The sequence below is a fragment of the Diadema antillarum genome, unplaced genomic scaffold (assembly GCF_040938485.1).
Source record: "Diadema antillarum isolate AM-2024a unplaced genomic scaffold, OU_Dant_1.0 seq00000447_RagTag, whole genome shotgun sequence".
Lineage (NCBI taxonomy): Eukaryota > Metazoa > Echinodermata > Echinoidea > Diadematoida > Diadematidae > Diadema > Diadema antillarum.
This window is the reverse complement of record NW_027271421.1, coordinates 475,462-493,839: the sequence shown is the minus strand read 5'-3', so window position 1 is coordinate 493,839 and position 18,378 is coordinate 475,462. Positions and strand designations below refer to the sequence as shown.

At 39.3% G+C, this 18,378-nt stretch overlaps 2 protein-coding genes and 1 long non-coding RNA gene across 3 annotated transcripts in view; all 3 read left to right on the top strand.

The window, feature by feature from the left end:
• LOC139732795 (cholinesterase-like) overlaps positions 1-18,378 on the top strand; it is a 33,428-nt gene that overhangs the window by 11,031 nt on the left and 4,019 nt on the right. The gene's annotated exons all lie outside the window — the stretch shown is intronic.
• Positions 3,255-7,137, top strand: LOC139732797 (uncharacterized). The gene is made up of 3 exons (XR_011711048.1): positions 3,255-5,310; positions 6,020-6,202; positions 6,982-7,137. It is a non-coding gene; the product is annotated as an uncharacterized lncRNA (long non-coding RNA).
• On the top strand, positions 7,546-18,298 carry LOC139732782 (cholinesterase 1-like). Its single transcript, XM_071643625.1, has 4 exons — positions 7,546-7,628; positions 9,681-9,799; positions 15,792-15,956; positions 17,804-18,298. Exons 1-4 carry the CDS (start codon positions 7,580-7,582, stop codon positions 18,296-18,298), a joined length of 828 nt encoding a protein of 275 aa, XP_071499726.1. The 5' UTR covers positions 7,546-7,579.

Here is an 18,378-nt window from a genome sequence, read left to right as displayed (position 1 = left end):
GCCTATAAACGTATAGGACTGAAGTTTGGTTTGCACTACCTCATGTAATTTCGTATAACAACTCGATACTAGATTTCTGCTTTTTTTTTCGTCAGTCGCACTGTAATTGCACAGAGTGACAGATAGTATAAGACAAGCTAATGAGTTCTAACAATTATTCATGTTTGAGACAGCAAATTGGAATGATATAATTTGTCTTCGGCTTTTTGATTTTTTTTTTAACATCGACATCGTCTTCCAAGGTTAATGGTCACAACGTGCCATTTAGTTTTCTGTGAAATAGGACTACGATTTCAATAAAAATACAAGATTTATTAAAATGTGTTGACGGAAAAGTAACTCCAAAGCGTTTATTAAATGTTTTCAATGGTTCGCACACGGGTTGACAAATCAGGATGTGATGTAAGTGTGAGCTATGAAAAGAAAGCGCGCCAATTGTAATCACATCGATTCTTCATCCTGTCTCCCTCTCTTTCCAGACGACATGAGTGACACAGAGAAGGAATGGCGGGAAAGTTATGATGACTGGAAGACTGAGATGACAGCATGGCAGCAGGCGTTCGAGGAATACAAGAATGAGCCTACCTGCAATTAATCTTGATTAGTCACACAATACTATCCTCAAATGCACTTCGCCGATTAAAACGAAGCACATCTACATGTCTTCACTTGAATTGAAGCCAGTTTTCAAGTGCCTGAGTCAGTTTCCTTATTGTAATTTGCACCAGAAACTACAAAACAGAATTGCCTTCAAGCTCATACAGTGTAGACCATAGTGGTGGAAATAAGGATAAATGATATTGACCTATTGTCATAAATCAGCAATGACACGTCACATGAACTCTCCGGTATACAGTATAATGCAAATTGCTATCTAAAGTCTAAAGTTCAAGCCCGAGCCTTTGTTTTTATAATAGTCAAATGACGTAACTGATCGTAATATGTCATAATGGCCGGGTCGTAATTATCTCTGCCAGTGCCTCCTCATGTACTTCTTTTTTTTTTTAATTTCTTGATCATTTTTCAAATTCGATGAGTTATCTAAAGTTGTTTTTGAAATATTTAATGTGAGCCCTTCTGATTCTAACAACTGGGCTACGCGACCATCATGCGGTCATTCTGGTACTGAATAAAAGTACGTCAACAGTTTTTTTAGATTAACATTCTAAACGAAGGCCTGGGTAAGCAAATACACCAGGACTTCTGCTGTGAAGCATTATTTATTCATACTTCAGAAGTGGTGGAAATGATCAACGTATCAATAATGACTGAAGAGTAATTTAAAACTCTTCTTGACCAGGAGTATCCTAGAAGACAGAACTTTCTGCAAAGGTGATATTACAGAGGAATTGTCATTAATATATTCCTCTTCCTTGTCATATAACAGTTTTCTTGAAGAGTTTTGTTTTATTTTGGTTTTGTCCAGCAATTATTCAGTGTGTAATCCATCATAATGATTATTATTGACAATTCCTTTTGAACTCCCTCCCATCTTTCCTCTGTGAAATTGACAAACTGGATCACTTCAAAGCCTCACTCAAAACTCACATATTCACCGGGCATTCAATTGCGAACTGTCTTGGGCTGCGTTTATCAACTTTCCCCTGTTTAAACGGCTTTCAAAAGCCGTTTCCAAAGCCCTTTAGAAACGGCTTCCAAAATAGTTGCGTTTATCAACTCTTCGCGAACACGATAACTGGCCTGTCACTGCACAGCTGCATTGCGCAATTCGACCCGAGGAGAAGAGGTCATATGAGGCGTGCATGGTTCGTAACTGCAGTACAAAGCTGTTTCAAAACAGCTTTGCGTTTATCTCGCTTCAAAAGGCTTCTAGAAACAGGTTTCTGAAAACCTGTTTAGGAAACCTGTTTGGAAAGCCACAAATTTGCGGCTTTCGAAAAGGCTTTCCGAAAGGGCTTTCAAAACAGCTTTGCGTTTATCAACTCGTAAAAATTCCTTGAAAGCTGTTTGGAAAACCTGTTTCTGCCGAGAAAAAGAGTTGATAACCGCACCCTCGGAGGAGTCTGCGCCTTTGAATGTTTTTATAACAGATATATGTCGCCATGCAAATGATGTGGATCATCATCATCATCATGTCCAATTTGTATTGAACTGTATTAGTATCATAAGTTTGCTGAAATAGTCGAATGAATGGCTAAAACGTAAACACCTTTTAGAGAGAAAAAAAGGATATGTGAACATTCATCGACAAAACGAATTAAACTTTCTTACATTATATGGTTCACAGAACGTCATACAATTACAACCTGCATTAATTTTTCAAGACTGGAAAAAATGATATACAAGACAATATACACCTGGGGGGCATTTCATGAAGCATTTTGTCCGACAAAGTTGTCAGACAAATTTGCTTTCAGCCAATCAAATGCAAGGATTTCAGAAGCTTGGAACAGTTTGTCAGAAAAATATCCGACCAAAATGCTTCATGAAATGCCCCCCAGGTCACCATATCAGTCTTTGTGATGATACAAAGAATGTAACGTTGTTACATATAGAGAAGTTCGCTTACTAGTCAACGCAGAGAGAGTATATCATATCTCTTTCGGCCGTATTATGATAAATGCGTGATTGGAAACTTGCTTTGGTGGAAAAGAAGTCATCAGATGATTACAAAGTAGAGCGGAAGAGAATGGGTGATATTGTCTATTGACGTCATGACTTATTTTTTGTATTCACTATCGTATTCTGATGACTATACAATGCGTGAATGAATAATGAATGAATCATTAACAGTGAGAAATGAGAACGCTATGGTTTACAACCTTAAACTTCAACTGCATTGATTGACTTTATTAAAACGCATCGGGGGAATTTAGAACTTTACAAGAAAAACTAGAGTTCCTGATGGCGAGTGCCAGAGCAAGATTTCACTCTGATGTTGACTATTGCGATCAGACGCCAAGATCACTGGTCACTTTGCTAGTGGATCGTGATCCTCATTAAGATCAATCATTACCATGACAACTGCTGTCTTTTCGTGTTGCTCGGGATTCTTTTCCTTACCATTCTTCCCACCCCGCAATGATCAGTCCATCAATGAGTATCATATTGTGCATCTTTAAATGAGACAGTTAATGAGTTTTATGTACATGCGGGCAGGTGAAAACATCATATGAAATATAGGTTTATGTCTGATGTTGTCGTTGTCGTACTGTCTTTGTGTGTGTGTGTGCGTGTGTGTTTGTTTGTGTGTGTACATGCGTGTGTGTATGTAATGTGTTCTTGTATCTTGTACAAAAAGTTCACCTAAGTACGTGGGTTTTTGTATTCTTTCTCCTATTTCTATCTTTCTCAAATCTTTCTCTCTTCTTAAATTCTTCTTCTCTCTTCTAAAAAGCTTACTAGCTTTTTAGTTATAGGTTTCTCCAGATAAATTGCGACTGATTGACAAATTACTCTACATCAAATGAAATGATTGCATAAATTCTTCTATTCAAGTTACAAATTCCTCATTGCATAGTCTTATGGATACTGTTGTCCTTTGAATATCATGGTAACTTTTAAATAACTGAACAAGAAAACGGTAAAGTAGATCATTGGACATTAGGGTCTACAGCCATAAAATTATAAACAAGAGAAATGAGCAGGAACTTCCATTTGTCAAGATCGTTTCAAACCCCTTATAACACTGTATAAAATTACGATTCCATAACGATGCGCACCAATGTTGAATGCCTGACTCGTCTACTGCTGGGATATCTCTTCACCAAAATTACAAGAATCAGAGCGTGGAAAACCTTAATATGTTAAAATGCTAGTATAAAGAACACTGGCTCTAGGTAAGGCATATCGTAAGTCATCTTAAATAATTTCATCAGTTTAAATTCGTTTCGTAGTTGCCGTTTAAACTATACAATGTCAGTGTAACGAAGCGGTCCCAAAAATGATGAAGTAAGGAATTTACTACACGTAATGTATTAGAATATTTTCATACTTTCTGAGGCAGAGAGAGTCACAGCCTGTAAAATTTTCCACACCTGTAGCGTGATCAAAGAAGATGACAGTCATATATGCGCCCTATTCAGATGTTCTGGAGCGTTGTCAGTATTTAAACAATTTTCGGACTTCGACCTTTGTGAAACTTATTTATTCTCAGGACCGTTTCCATACTATTGAGCTTCGGTTTTCTTTTTTCAAACAACTTTTGTAAAGATAAAATCTGCTGCTTAAATCAACCATCTCCTTGGATTGAAGTTAGTCTTGCCGTGATAGACCCGTTGCAAAAAAAAAGTAAAAAACAAAATGAAAAATCGTCATTAGTAGGCCCTAATGGCTGATAATGATTGATAATGACTGCGTGCGTTACATTGGTTTCCTGTAAAGCAGAGGACCATATTTAAAACTCTGTTGATTGTATATAGAGCTATTCACGGTACAGCACCAGTGTACATACAGGAACTTGGAGAGTTAAAACTCATTTCAAACATTTTATCATCTCCGAAGTTAACGTGATCAAACACTAACGTGATCAAACACTAAATCAACAGCCACTCTCGGTGACAGGGCATTCTTGTATGCTGCACCGAAATTATGGAATAATCTCCATTTGTTTGTAAGGCAAGACGCTACAATTAATAAGTTTAAGGTCTGGTTAAAAAGTCATCTTTTGTTTGAAGTAATGCATGCTATATTTGAATTTGTTGCGATCATTACTTTGTAATGCGCAAAGAGTATATTATTATAGTAGCTGCGCAATATAAATGTCCTTTATTATCATCAGTATCATTATCAATAATCTTTGTCATTCAAGTGCAGCATACACTTTTTTCATTGATCAGCTTCAACGTCCATTCCTAGCTATTAGAAGACATTTGTTGCTTGAAGTCATTTCAGTTATAAATATTAGACTACGTCGTTTCCATGCGTTCATACCTCTGCTCAAAGTTACTGACGTCATTTTGGCATTTATTCATTTATTGCTCATTGTGACCAAAGTCTGAATATTTATCTTGCGCTGTACAAGCAGTGCTTGCGTAGGACAATATCAGTCAAGCGTAGATCAAGTGCACCTATAGACGGACAGCTGATTGCACGTACGTAGTCTCACTACTTGGACTCTCTGGTTATAAAATCAGTGATTTTTTTTTTTTATTAGGAAAACAAGACAAGCGTGGTTCCTCTCAAACGATGAAGCTATTGTGGACTTTGCTGGCAATTTTTGCCATTTGCGCACCACTGAATGCTGAGAATCCGAGAGTTACGGTGAAAGAAGGAACTCTGGTAGGAAAGACGGTGACTTTCAGTGAAAGCAGGTTCATCAACAAGACTCGAGATGTCGACGTTTTCTTGGTGAGTTGAAAAAAAGGTCAACTTTATAAAGTGGACTTTAAGGCCAATTTGACTTCCACTGAGTACACAAGTAACCATTCTTATTTCTTAGTACACCATGCAGATCTATACATTCTTATATACCTCTTAGTACATCAGTATCTGTATACAGTCTAACCTCTTGGTTCACAAGTATGCAGACTCACTTACTAGTACACTGGAATAAAGTCTTTCTTCTTACCAGAAAGAGTCATCAAGAGACACTCTTGCAGCACGTTGAGTGAAGTGTTGGAATGCGCCATTGAGAAGACTTAACTTACAGACAATGACAGCCGTACGACCCATGCGATTCTATCTCCATTTAAAAACCAACAACAAAACAACCAAACAAGAAAAAAAAAGAAGCAAAACAAAAACGGAGTTTATTTCTCATGTAAATCATCATGATGACTAAAGATGTTCAACGCCAGTCGTTAAAATTATTGCAAGACTGGTAAAAGCATTGACTCGAATCAGACAGGTTTACCAATAAGGTGAAATTGCGTGGGATGTATTTTAGTTATAGAACAAGCTTTATTATATCATAGTCATTTTGTAACCACGGTAAAACCCTCTTCACCGAAGCCTAAACTGCCATGGAGGCATTGACATTATCATCTCCACAGAATTAGCTTTGTTTGATTGTATTAATTTTTGTTTTTTTTTTGTTTTTATTTCTACCAATGTATAGGGGGTGCCTTACGCAGCCCCTCCAGAGAGATTCGCTCCGCCCACGAATATGACTTCATGGGAAGGAGAAAGGAACGCTACGGAATTTGAAGTTGTGTGTCAGCAAGGTGTATTTGGCTTTTTCCCGCCTACTGGTATGTCAGAAGACTGTCTGTATTTGAACGTGTTTGCTCCTAATCCAAAGGTAGGATTCATCAAGGGCAAGTGTCTTCGCGCCAGAGTTTTTTTTTTTTTGTTTGTTGTTGTTGTTGTTTATTTTTACCGCAAAGCGGTGGGGTTTGATTTGATTGATTTTGATTTTATTTCTGTATTTCTTTTTCATACATAAAAGAAATACAAAGTCAGTTGAACGAACTTATTGAGCGCAATGCTGTTTGAATCTGACAATAAAAACAGATAAATAATTATTTCAAATATCCAACATTTATTCTAACACAATGTAAAACAAAAGCAAACAGGCGTTATTTCATGCCTAATTCATTATTTTATTTTAGAGGCATATACATGTCCCTTCGTCGAATACTCCTAATTTCATTCAATAAATAGAATGGCTTCGGAGTTTCCTTTTATAATATGATAACAATAATAATAGTAATGATATTGATAATACTGATATTAGTTTAATAGAGTAGAATATAATGACATAACCATGACCCCTTTAACCACATATTAGTTTAATAGAGTAGAATATAATGATATAATCATTACCCCTTTAAGCATAGTCTATAGTTATTAGCACCAATGTGTTCTGTTGATGGTATATTAAATATAATAATCTTGTTTTATAATATGGAGAGGAAATTCATTGATCACTCTTAGCATAGAATATCGGCTATCAGGATTAACGTCGTCGAAATTACTTTGTGATAATTTGTCTGTGATAAATATCACTTCCAGTCCTATGAATAATTCCGACAGATATAATATAGGCATGAATTATCGATATTGTTTTGAATGATAAAGATGAACGGTTCGGCGGTCATGGTCTTTATTCATGGTGGCGCTTTCTCCATTGGAACCGCGATGACAGCGGAACTCAGCGGCGTCCCATTGGTCTCTGTTGGTGACGTCATAATCGTAACTATCAACTACCGCCTGAACATTTTTTCTTTTTTCACCACAGGTCAGTTCTTATCTCTTATATAGATTTAAAAGAAAAAGAATATTTTTGTCACAAATGTTTAGATCATGTGTGACAATCACAGTGCATCCATAATGAATATAGAAGCTATAGATTAAGATACAGCATGTCAATACCGCCTGTCGATGAATAAAAAATACATATTGACTCCCAAGAAGAACAGATATGAAGAAAAAGTAGGCAGATATATCTCCACTCCAAACAAGATTTTTGAAGAAAATAATTCAAATGACGCTATTGATCCACAGGTGCCAAATGAATATAAAACAGAGCGATTTAATCATGTAATACGGACATGAAATACGGACATTGTTCTGATTAGTCAGTCCTGACATTACTTTTTACACCTGTTCTTCAAATGATAATTCCTCTCAATCTTATTTTCCACCAGCTGATGAAGAAGCTCCTGGTAATGTTGGTATGCTGGATCAGGTAGCGGCTCTCAAGTGGGTCTATACTAACATTGAAGGTAATAATACCCAGGTATCAGAGCAAAATAGGTAACTGATATTGGGATAGATATGACATTAATTCCGTGATTTCATGTATCAACCATTTGTTTAAAGGGGATGGCTAGTAACTGATCAGTGGGAATCAGTGGAGATGCTGGGAAATGATTGTTCCAATCCTTATGGGATTCATTCAAGAGTTCATTGTATATCTATTGTTGTGTGAAAATGATTTGCTTCAGAACGGTCTCATATTCAAGTAATGTGCAGATTAATGCTCCGTCACTGACCAGGGACGCTAACCTGGAAGCATTAAACTGCACATTACTTGAATATGAGACCATTCTGAAGCAAATCATTTTCACACAACAATAGATATACAATGAACTCTTGAATGAATCCCATAAGGATTGGAACAATCATCTCCCAGCATTTCCACTGATTCCCACTGATCAGTTACTAGCCTTCCCCTTTAAGTAATCATAGTAAATGCAGATGCATAGCAAATGCAGGTTGCAGGATACTGCAAGATTTAGTGTTGACAGTTAATATCTCAAATATTGTCAGTAGTTAAAGTCAGTTTGAAGACTCGTGTGAACTGAAGGCTCATGTGAAAAGTGTGTGCAGATCAGCCTCATTTGCCCTACACAAAATTGGCAGCATCTGCCAATTTCTGACTTAAAAGACAAGCCAAAGACTCGTTCAGGCACTGGTTATGTCTCGCATTGACTTTTGCAATAGTCTCTCGTACGGTCTACCTGATGCGCAAATCAACAAACTGCAGAGAGTTCAAAATTCAGCTGCCAGGCTTCTTGCTAAACGTCGTTCACGTGAGTCGCTTACCCCACTACTGAGAGAACTACCGCATTAACTTTAAGATTCTCTTGTTAACTTTCAACTGTTTGCGAAATATTGCACCGGTTTATCTTCAACAGTTGATAACTGAATACCTACCCTCCCGGAACTTGCGGTCTAACAACAAATCACTTTTAATACCTCCTCCTTTCAATACACAATCCTATGGTTTAAGATAATTTCAGTCAGCATTGCCTCAACCCTGGAACTGCTTACCTAAATGTTTGAAACAAACATACTCAGTAGACAAATTTAAATCCATGTTAAAACCGTATTTTTCATTGAGTAGTTCTATGACTATTACTCATGTCTTACCGTCTCTGAATCCGTATACCTTCTTCTTCTTTCTTCCTTTCTTCTTCTTCCTTTTCTATTTTTTCCCGTAGCGCTTAGAGACATTACATGTGATAATGTGCTATATAAATGTTATGAATAATAATATTGATAATGATAATGATAATAATAATGGTAATAATAATAATATTATTATTATTATTAAAAATGTATATTGATTTCCATAGGACTGTAAGACTGAACAGAAATATATGTACACAATGCTAACCATATATGTAATATAGTTAATGAAGACAAGAGACGTCGCACGATGCCGGATGGTAGTACAGGTAGAAGCTTTCGACCTCAGGTCTTCGTCAGCTTTATTGTCTGTTTATACAAAATGGAATAGTGGTTTTGAGCATAACAAACCACATGGAGTAAAGAACGTAATACATTATATAGTTTCAGCATGAGTTAACGACTTCAGAACACATATCTGAATTCAGCCATTTTTTAGTATTGAGTCTCATCACTTTGATAATAAGTTACATATCTCTCTATATATATCTCTCTCATTCCATTTCCTTTCTCTTTATATAAAGTCTGCCAGTCAATCTTTATGGGATCTATCCAGTATCCGGGCAATTACCCCCAGAGGGTAATTACCCCGGCTAAATACTGGTTAGTGGTAAGGTTAGAGCAAAGATTAGGGTTAGGTTTAGGGTTAGGAGTTTGAGTTAGGGTTAGGATTAGGTTGAGGATTAGGATTAGGATTTAGGACTGGGGAAGGGTGGGGGGTAATTGCCATGGGGTAATTGCCCTAGACCCGATCTATCCATGCATTTATTATGATCACCTATCTCTCTCCATCCTCTGATTTTCTTGATATTTATTATGGTCACCTTTCGATTTCCTTCCATCCTCTTATTTTCTTCCCTCAGCCTTCGGAGGAGACAAGGACAGGATCACAATTTTTGGAGAGAGCGCTGGAGCTGGAAGCGTGAGCTTTCACCTCCTCTCAAAACTGAGTCGACCTTATTTGAGTCAGGCAATAATGGAGGTGTGAAATTTTCTTTACAAAACTGTCATCAATGTGACAGAGAAGACAAATATTATTGACTGTTGATTCATCATTATTCATTAAAAAAAAGAGTTTGTTACATGTATAATTGTCGTTATATCATTACTGTTTATTTGAGCGGAGAAAATTAATGTGACAAACAATAGTAACCACACGAAGAGAGAGAGAGTGCGTTTAAGTACACTTACACTTTGTTAAACAGGTCTGTGAATTTACCAATCCGAGAATTTCCTTGGTGTTAAAGTGCAAGTACCATGACATGAGTTCTCAATTTCATAATAAGTAAACTATACTCTCTGTTAGAACAATGCTCTCAAGAATGCAAGATCCACAATATCTTTTGTCGTTGTACTTGCCAACGTAAATATTTGCACGTGTACATGCATGCTTCATTCACAAGAACAAACTAATTAGCCTGCTAATGCATTTTCGCAATGTTTGTAGGGTGTTCAGTGATATTAATTGACTCCGCTTATTATCTTTCCAGTTGTTTCAGCTTTTCTTGTTCACATTGCTTACTCGTGCATTCTCTCTCTCTCTCTCTCTCTCTCTCTAATCTGGTTTCATTTTCCAATTGCATATAAAAGATGAAAAAACATACAAGTCATATTTAACCCCCCAAAATACATTACTTGATACAATCAAGGTAGTCGGTGTTCTCTGCTTCCCAATTGTTAATACACATCTGAAAAAAAGAATCCAATTTTTTTTCCATATGATGTTATTCAACATAAGACAAAGTCAATATCTATAAATCATTTCCTGTGTAGTTACATGTAGCCATATTAAGAGTACTCCTTACTAAATAGTTATGTCCTTCCATTTTCTTTCTAGATTGCAATTAACGTTTTACATTAACTTATCATTCCAACTTCACCAAAATAACAAAACAAACCTAAAAGGAGGGAAGGATTCTCAGGAACTTGCATGTATACAATGACTGTTTTGCAGTGACAATAATGATTCAATGAAGATGTCCGTCCTTCGCGGGCGAAGGCGACCATAACTTCTAGTATCATTACACTTCGTGAATGCGAAGATGGTTAAACAGTCCGATCCTCGCTCTGAAAAAAAAAAAAAAATCTGATGCCGTGGAGGTAGGCCAGGCTGAGAGGTCGCTCTGCTAATTTTCGTCGCTGCCGTTCCTTTTCCTGCTCCTCGACACGTCTCACTTCGTAGTCTAATAAGGGCCAGAGGTGACCACAGATCGCCAGGCAGATCGGTCTAGCGCCGCTGCTTCACATGTGTCAGGATTGATGGTGCAGCATTTCATCCAAGCTTTTAATGTGCCCTTGTAGCGCTTCCTCTGACCTCCGTGAGAGCGCTTGCCTTCCATTAGTTCACCATAGAGCAGTCACTTTGGTAAATGTTCGTTGGACACTCGAAGTACATGCCCCGCCTGAGTTGGGAGCGCTTTAGAGCATCTCATGAATATACTCTCCATCTGATGGGCTCTCTGAAGTATCTTGGTATCTGGCACGTTGTCTTGCCATTTCGCGTGCAGCAAGTTTTGGAGGCATCTTATGTGGAAGGCGTTCAGCTGCCTGGCATACCGGCTATACACTATCCATGTTTGGCAGGCATACAGTACAGAGGGCATGACTATTGCGCGACAGAGCTATACTTTGGTTTGAAGGTTTTCCTCTTCTTTCCCACACACCGTCTATGAGTCTGCTGAAAGCCGAGCTGGCTTTGTGCTGCCAAGGTAAACACATTTGTCTGCCACTTTCAGCTTCTCGCCATTAATCATGATGGTTGGCTCTGTGTAGGGAATTGTAGGAGCTGGCTGATGCATCACTTCAGTCGATACAGGCGTTGGCGAATTGGTCAATGATTTCTTGCATGTCAGACTGAGTACTAGCATATTCAATTGGATTTTCGCCCTGAGATACAGGGAGCTGTCATCTACGAAGAGAAAGTCACAGGCGATATCCTCCCGGAATTTTGATTTTGTCCGCAGTATCCGTAGGTTAAACAGCTTTCCATCAGTTCTAAATCTGAAATCGACAACGATATCTCCCGCCCGAAAGGCATATCAACATTGCTGAGAACTTCTTGCTTAAGACGGTTGGGGCAAGTTTCACGCCGTTTGTGACAGGGAAGGGCTCTGAGCGTTCACCGCTATCCTGCACGTTAGCTTGCATGAAACTGTTTTACCAGTGAGATGAGTGTTGCAGGGCAGTCAAATTTGGCCATGATCATTGAAGAGTCCAGAGTCATACGGTGTCAAAAGCCTTAGTCAGGTCTACAAAGGTGGTGTCGATACCTACATTCTGCTCCTAGTATATCTCCTGGAGTTGACGTGCTGCGAAAATCATATCCATTGTGTTACTGTGCTGCGACTCTGTCTGAGCGCGCATTAACTTTCAGGTTGTAAACCTTCCTCTAAGTGGTCGATCAGGCGGTTCAGCAAGATTCTGGCAAAGATCTCCCCGGTAGTTGTCGCAAGCTCGATTTCCTTTGTACTTGTACAAATGGACGACAGAAGCATCCAGGGTTCCTGTGGGATTTTCTCTTCGTTCCAGACGGACTGGAATAGCTCGGTGAGCTTTGTCAAGGTTATGGCGACCAGAGGCGTAGATTTCTACAGGGATAGAGTCAGCGCCAGGTTCTTTTCAACAGGACAATATGTTTTACTGCTGCTTCCACTTCGGCTTCTGTGGGGATATCGGCAAGAGAGTGATTGGTTGGAACTTGGAGCAGGCTTGTGATTGTTTACTCGCTGATGGCAGATTGACCGTTGAGGACATTTTGAAGTGTTCTGTCAAGCGTTCAACAATCTTCTTCGTGTCTGTGATCAGTACGTTTCCATCTGCTGCACTGAGGAGGAGAGACGAGCCCAAACAAATTGGTCCATATACATAATACACGGTAGTTGATATTTTTTCCAATATAAAAAGCGATATGAGATGGCATCCCTGGTCGCCATAGGAGATAAAATATATAGAAATTACTAGGCAGTGGCAGTACAAGTCCAGTGCATATCATGGGACATCAAAATAAGTAGATCTACAAATTTTGTTTGAAGTGATCCAGTGTTGTCTGTATTATGTTTTTCATGTCGATGAATGTATTGTATATAATTTTCCCTGTTTATTCAATGGAAATGGAAATAAAATTGAAATTGAAATTGAAATTGATCAGCATAAGACTGTATCGTATCAGCTTTATGCTAGCCATGCATCCTGCATTTGCCATAGTTCCAGCTGTACGCTTCTCCTGATGTTGTAAAAAACAGTTTTCTTGGAAGCTGATGTCGGGTCGTTGAGGTGTGCTCGGAAGGCGATGCTTCTCTTCGAGCAAAGATTGAATGCGTTCGCTCTTGTCATTGAACCAGTCCTAGTTAAGTGATGGGACGTACCCACCGTCTCAGAGGCGGCAGCATAGACAGAGCTGCGAAAGAGAATCCAGTCGGACTCAACATCCCGTGAGCTGAAACTTTGTTGTTGCAACTTGCTGTCGATTTCTTCAATGAGTGACTGCTGTACCTGATCTCTCTCCAACTTTAACATCTAACGTTTCAATGCCATCTTTCCCTGAAAACCTCTACGTGGTTGAATCCTGATACTGAGCTTTGAGATCAACAGACGGTGATCTGTCCAGCACTTTGCTGCACCGCACATGGCTTTTAGGGCTTTTTACACTTGTGTTTCTTAACCCCGGACTTTCTCTGACCCAGGACTATCGTTAGTCCCGTACCAATTTTTTCAGCTTTTTACACTCGCCAATTAGTCCCGTCCTATCTCTTGCCCGGGGCTAAGGAGAAAACTGACCTTTTTACACTCGAATTTCTTAGCCCCGGACTTTCCAAACCACATGAATATTCATAATTACGCTGTGTACTGTACACGTACACGCACGCATCAGCAGCACTTGATTACCTCGTTTTTGATTGGTCAGTGAGGGTCGGACTTCGTCTCCGTCGCTTAGCCCAGGATTATTTTTTCGTTCTGTTTACACTCACTTGCTTGGCACCGCAATTGCGGTGCTAACCCCTGCTATTTTGCAGGGCCAGATAGTACCGTACTATCGGTGGGGCTAGCCCACTTTGGCAAAAATGAGTGTACACAGAAAGTGGGCTAAGGATAGTCCCGTACCAACGGTGGGGCTAAGGTCCCCCTTCGCTCCACCGTTGGTCCGGGGCTAAGCAAAAATTTACAAGTGTAAAAAGCCCTTTTGTGACTATAACGTCTTGCCCGTCCCTTTGTTTAACGATAAGGTAATCCAGCGAGTGCCAGTGCTCAGAGCGAGGATGCATCCATGTCGTCTTATAACGGTTCGGTAGACGAAAGACTGTATTGGTAATGAGCAGCTGGTGTGCAGCGCAAGTTTCCAGCAGCAATAAGCCATTATGCTGTTGCATTTCCCAGACCATTTTCCTTATATGGGACTCCTTTTCATGATGCATAGTCGGTGCTGACCCTAGCTTTGAAGTCACCAAGGGTGATGAGTTTATCTAATCTGGACACAGCGGGAATAGTCGCTTGCAGGTACTCATAGAATCTTTCCTTGACACCATCAGGGCTGGTCATCGTGGTTGCGTAGGCGCTGGTCATTGTGGCATACCGCTTTCTTGGTAATGGAAGTCGGACAGTCATTAGACGATGATTGATAGACCCTTGGGGGCACAGCCGGCTTGTTGACTCAGTTGGATTTAAAGGGAACCCAAAGAGCAATAACGATTGAGAGAAAGCACTAATATTAGTAGAACACATCGCCATGAACACAATGTAAAGAAAATGTAAAGGGAATTCCACCCCCCCCCCAAAAAAAAAAAAATCACTTTTCTACCATAATAAAAGAACACATGACTAACCGCTTTCAGAAAGCAGAGGGAATAATTGCTACCCTTAACATCAGTATCAAGTTGATGGAATGTGTCATTTCCATGAAAAACGAATTGTTATTGAATTCCCTTTATATTTTCTTTCTATTGTTGTCCACTCAATGTCATAACCTCTAGCAGTCTCCTCATCCAGCGGTTCCAACACCAACACTTTAAAAATTCATAACTCTTTCATCGACTGTCCGATTTTCCTCGAACTTTCACTGATTTGTTCTACTAATGTTGCTGCTCTCACTCAATCCACATTGCTCCTTGGGTTTGGGTTCCCCATAATGGCAAATCCGACTCCTACTTCATGACGTTCGTCTTGTTTGCGACCGATCCAGGAGAATGTGTAACCGGCGTGTATATGACAGTTGACCTCCAACAGCAAGGCGTGTTTCGCTAAGGGCGGCAATCTGTACCCTGTACCTTGCTAGTTCTCCAGCAATAAGTGCGGTCCTTCTCTCAGGTCTTTCAGTCCCGGCACGGTCCAACAGAGTGCGCATATTCCATACTATGCTACCTATGCTTAGTGGTATCATCTTTGGAATGATTAGGATGAAAATGGGTGATATTGTGACTTGAGTGTGAATTGCATTAAGGTGAGGAAGAGCTGCGCAGGGAAGTCTCTCGTCCTGGCCCATTTATTTCCAGTGGCAAGACTTAATCAAGACGGCTGGAGACAAGTCAGGATGCAGTGAATGGCCATCAGTGTCCTACATGTCTTACCATGCTTACTGTGCCCTTGTTGCGTTTCACAACGCCCGTTGAACTAATCTGTTGGTTTCCTCCACGTAGTCCGCTGGATCCAGACTTCACGTGCGTAGGTAGACAAGCCCTATTCAATGATTCAAACAGGGAAGTGGGAAGACTCTTCCCACCTCCCTGATTCAAGAGAGCACTATTGGCACCTCACAGTTATCCCAAATAGTGTATCTTCGTCATTCAACTAAGGCTGACATTAATTTCGTGTTCCATCATTTTAAATATTCTTCCCAAATACTACATGCATGATGATATTCTGTTAAAATGTGTTCCAATGTTTCTGTGCTTTCTCGTGCATCAGCTGTTTTCTGTGTATGTCTTGTGCGGATACATTCCAGTGACCTATTTCAATTCCTTTTTATGTTGATACTGATGCAGAGTGGGACGGCAGTGGCTGATTGGACTTTCAACGATCTAGATAAAGAGCTTGGGCAGTCGAGAGCTGTGGGCGTGGCCATGAATTGCAGCACGTCGAGTTCTGAGGCTCTTGTAGAATGTCTCAGAGAGAAAGATGCCAACAAACTAAGAGCGACCGCCGAGAAGGTATGGCTGCCATGACAACGCGGTGCACCATCTATAGTAACCTGTATCTAAAGAGAAAAATCATTTAACCAGTTGATGGATTTTCATGGACACGTTCATGGATAGGGTAAACTCATAGAAGAAGAGTAGGAGAACTATCAAATTTCATATTTTTTCTTATGAAATATTATATAAATTTAGATGATGACTGGCAGGGAGAGGGAACATACCGAATGTTCCACAAGAAGGGTTTGAATGCTTTTAAGGGAGGTTATTTATTAAGTCCCGAGACGAAGTCGAGAGACTTTATAGATTCCCGAAATAGCTTTTCAAACCCTGAGGGTAGAACGTTTGGTACATGTTCCCGACAACAAAACTCATCATCTGTTATATTATATGGATAAGTCAAATCTGCTCTTTCATATTGGAATAGGCAAATTTATCCTATCGATTGCGTGAAAAATATGATCGTTCAAACATTTTGTATCGTTTGTCATTTGTTACGTGGAAATGTTTTTCCATGGACGAACATAACCAATGTGCCTCCATCACGTTACTGTGTTTAGCCAATCACTAACCGGTATTTGACCAACCAATTTGATAATATGAAATAACAGATCACTATAGATGATTCGATGATGTCATCACCACTACTATAAAATAAGTCTAAAAATATGTTTCTGCTGGATTGTCAACGACATTGATTCCCTCTTAAGATTCATAATTTCCTAGATTTTACTGCAATATCCATACATATAACATCTATAATTAACACAAGATGTTAAAAACATATATATATATATTAATGAAATCGACACTGGTAATAGCTAATATGTGCTGTAAATGGTTTGGAGGTGGCTTAATACGGGTACATGTACCATATGATGTAAAAAAAAAATTACTCGAATTTCATGCTTATTTCTGGAGTTAGGTTTCAGATTTTGCTCAATTTCCAAGCCTCTGTACACAATAAATGCCCACTAAGGAAAAAAAAGTCAATGTGTGCGTGTGTGTGTATGTGTGTGTATGCGCGCGTGCACATGATCCATAGACAGATTAGTGGTATACACACCAACACACGCTGTTGTCTGTACGGTTTTCAGTAAGTACGAACAAGAACTCCAAACCATTAAAATGATTGATGTTAACGATTGTGACATGCGCATACTAGCAGCTGGCAATACCTCATGTTAGTATCACCTTTAAGGCTATCACCTTATAGGCTCTGATTATACTGCGGACACAGTGATGACTGCCAAGTATACTTTACTCTTTCCACCACAATGTTATATTACATGACTCGTGTCCTTATATAATATGCATGCATAAATATTATGTATATCTTTTTTCAATATGAAAATTAATCTGCACAGTTTTTTTTTTAGAAATAGCATTAACAATAATACAACAAAACTGCACATACATGTATGAACTTGCACCATAACTCATCTTTCACTGATGCATTTTCATTGTAGCTACCGTATTCGGTTACACAATTTGTATCTAATGATTGTAAAGAAATATAAGCCATATGCTTTTCCAGAGGCTGCAATCAAATTCAAGCTTCAGCTTAAGATGGTCTCCTGCATTTTAATGTATTAAATCGATTAAATAATCGGTGATTTACCAATTGGATTTGTATGATTAATCCCCTATACAATATTTTACTGTTGGTACATTTTATATGACTATTCAGTTTGCGTTTGATATAATGTGAATAGTAGTGGGAAATGTTTATGTTGTAAATACTTTATGAAAAACGCAGAGATGAATCAAATTATAAACAATATGCTTTGTCAAACAAGTTTTTCACACATCATTAGATTGGTATGTAAATATTATTCCTCTTCCGCCATCCCGATGCTCAGATATATCTTGCAGGGTATCGAGTGACTGTAGACGGTACGTTTCTCGAAGATACACCAAAGAACCTCTATAGCAAAGGGGACTTTGCCCATGTGCCAATCGTTGCCGGCTTCAACAAGGACGAGGGGACTTTGATACCATACGTATCTTTTCCTGCCTACTGGGGTAGTGAAACACCGCCCCCTTACGACCGCGCCACTTACCTTGCTTCGATTTACTCCCAGCTGGCTCTCTACAACGGTCTGGAGGATGCGATCGTATTCGACTCTGTAGATCAGGAGTATACCGACTGGAGTATTGCAGACGACATTACTGCGGATTACTTTAACTCGGTGGTCGATTTCTATGGAGATTTGCTGTACGGTTGTCCAACTGATTATGTCACTAGAGCACATGCATCACACGGCGGGCCCGTTTATCAGTACTTCATGACCCACGTACCTACGAAGTATGGATCACGAGTAGTTCCTTTAACCTTTAAGGGGGTATCTCACTGAGCGGCGAACGTTTGCGAACGTAGCGAATTTGGGATTTCGCCAGGGTTCGTAAAGGGCTGCAAAAGGCTCGTTAACAGTCG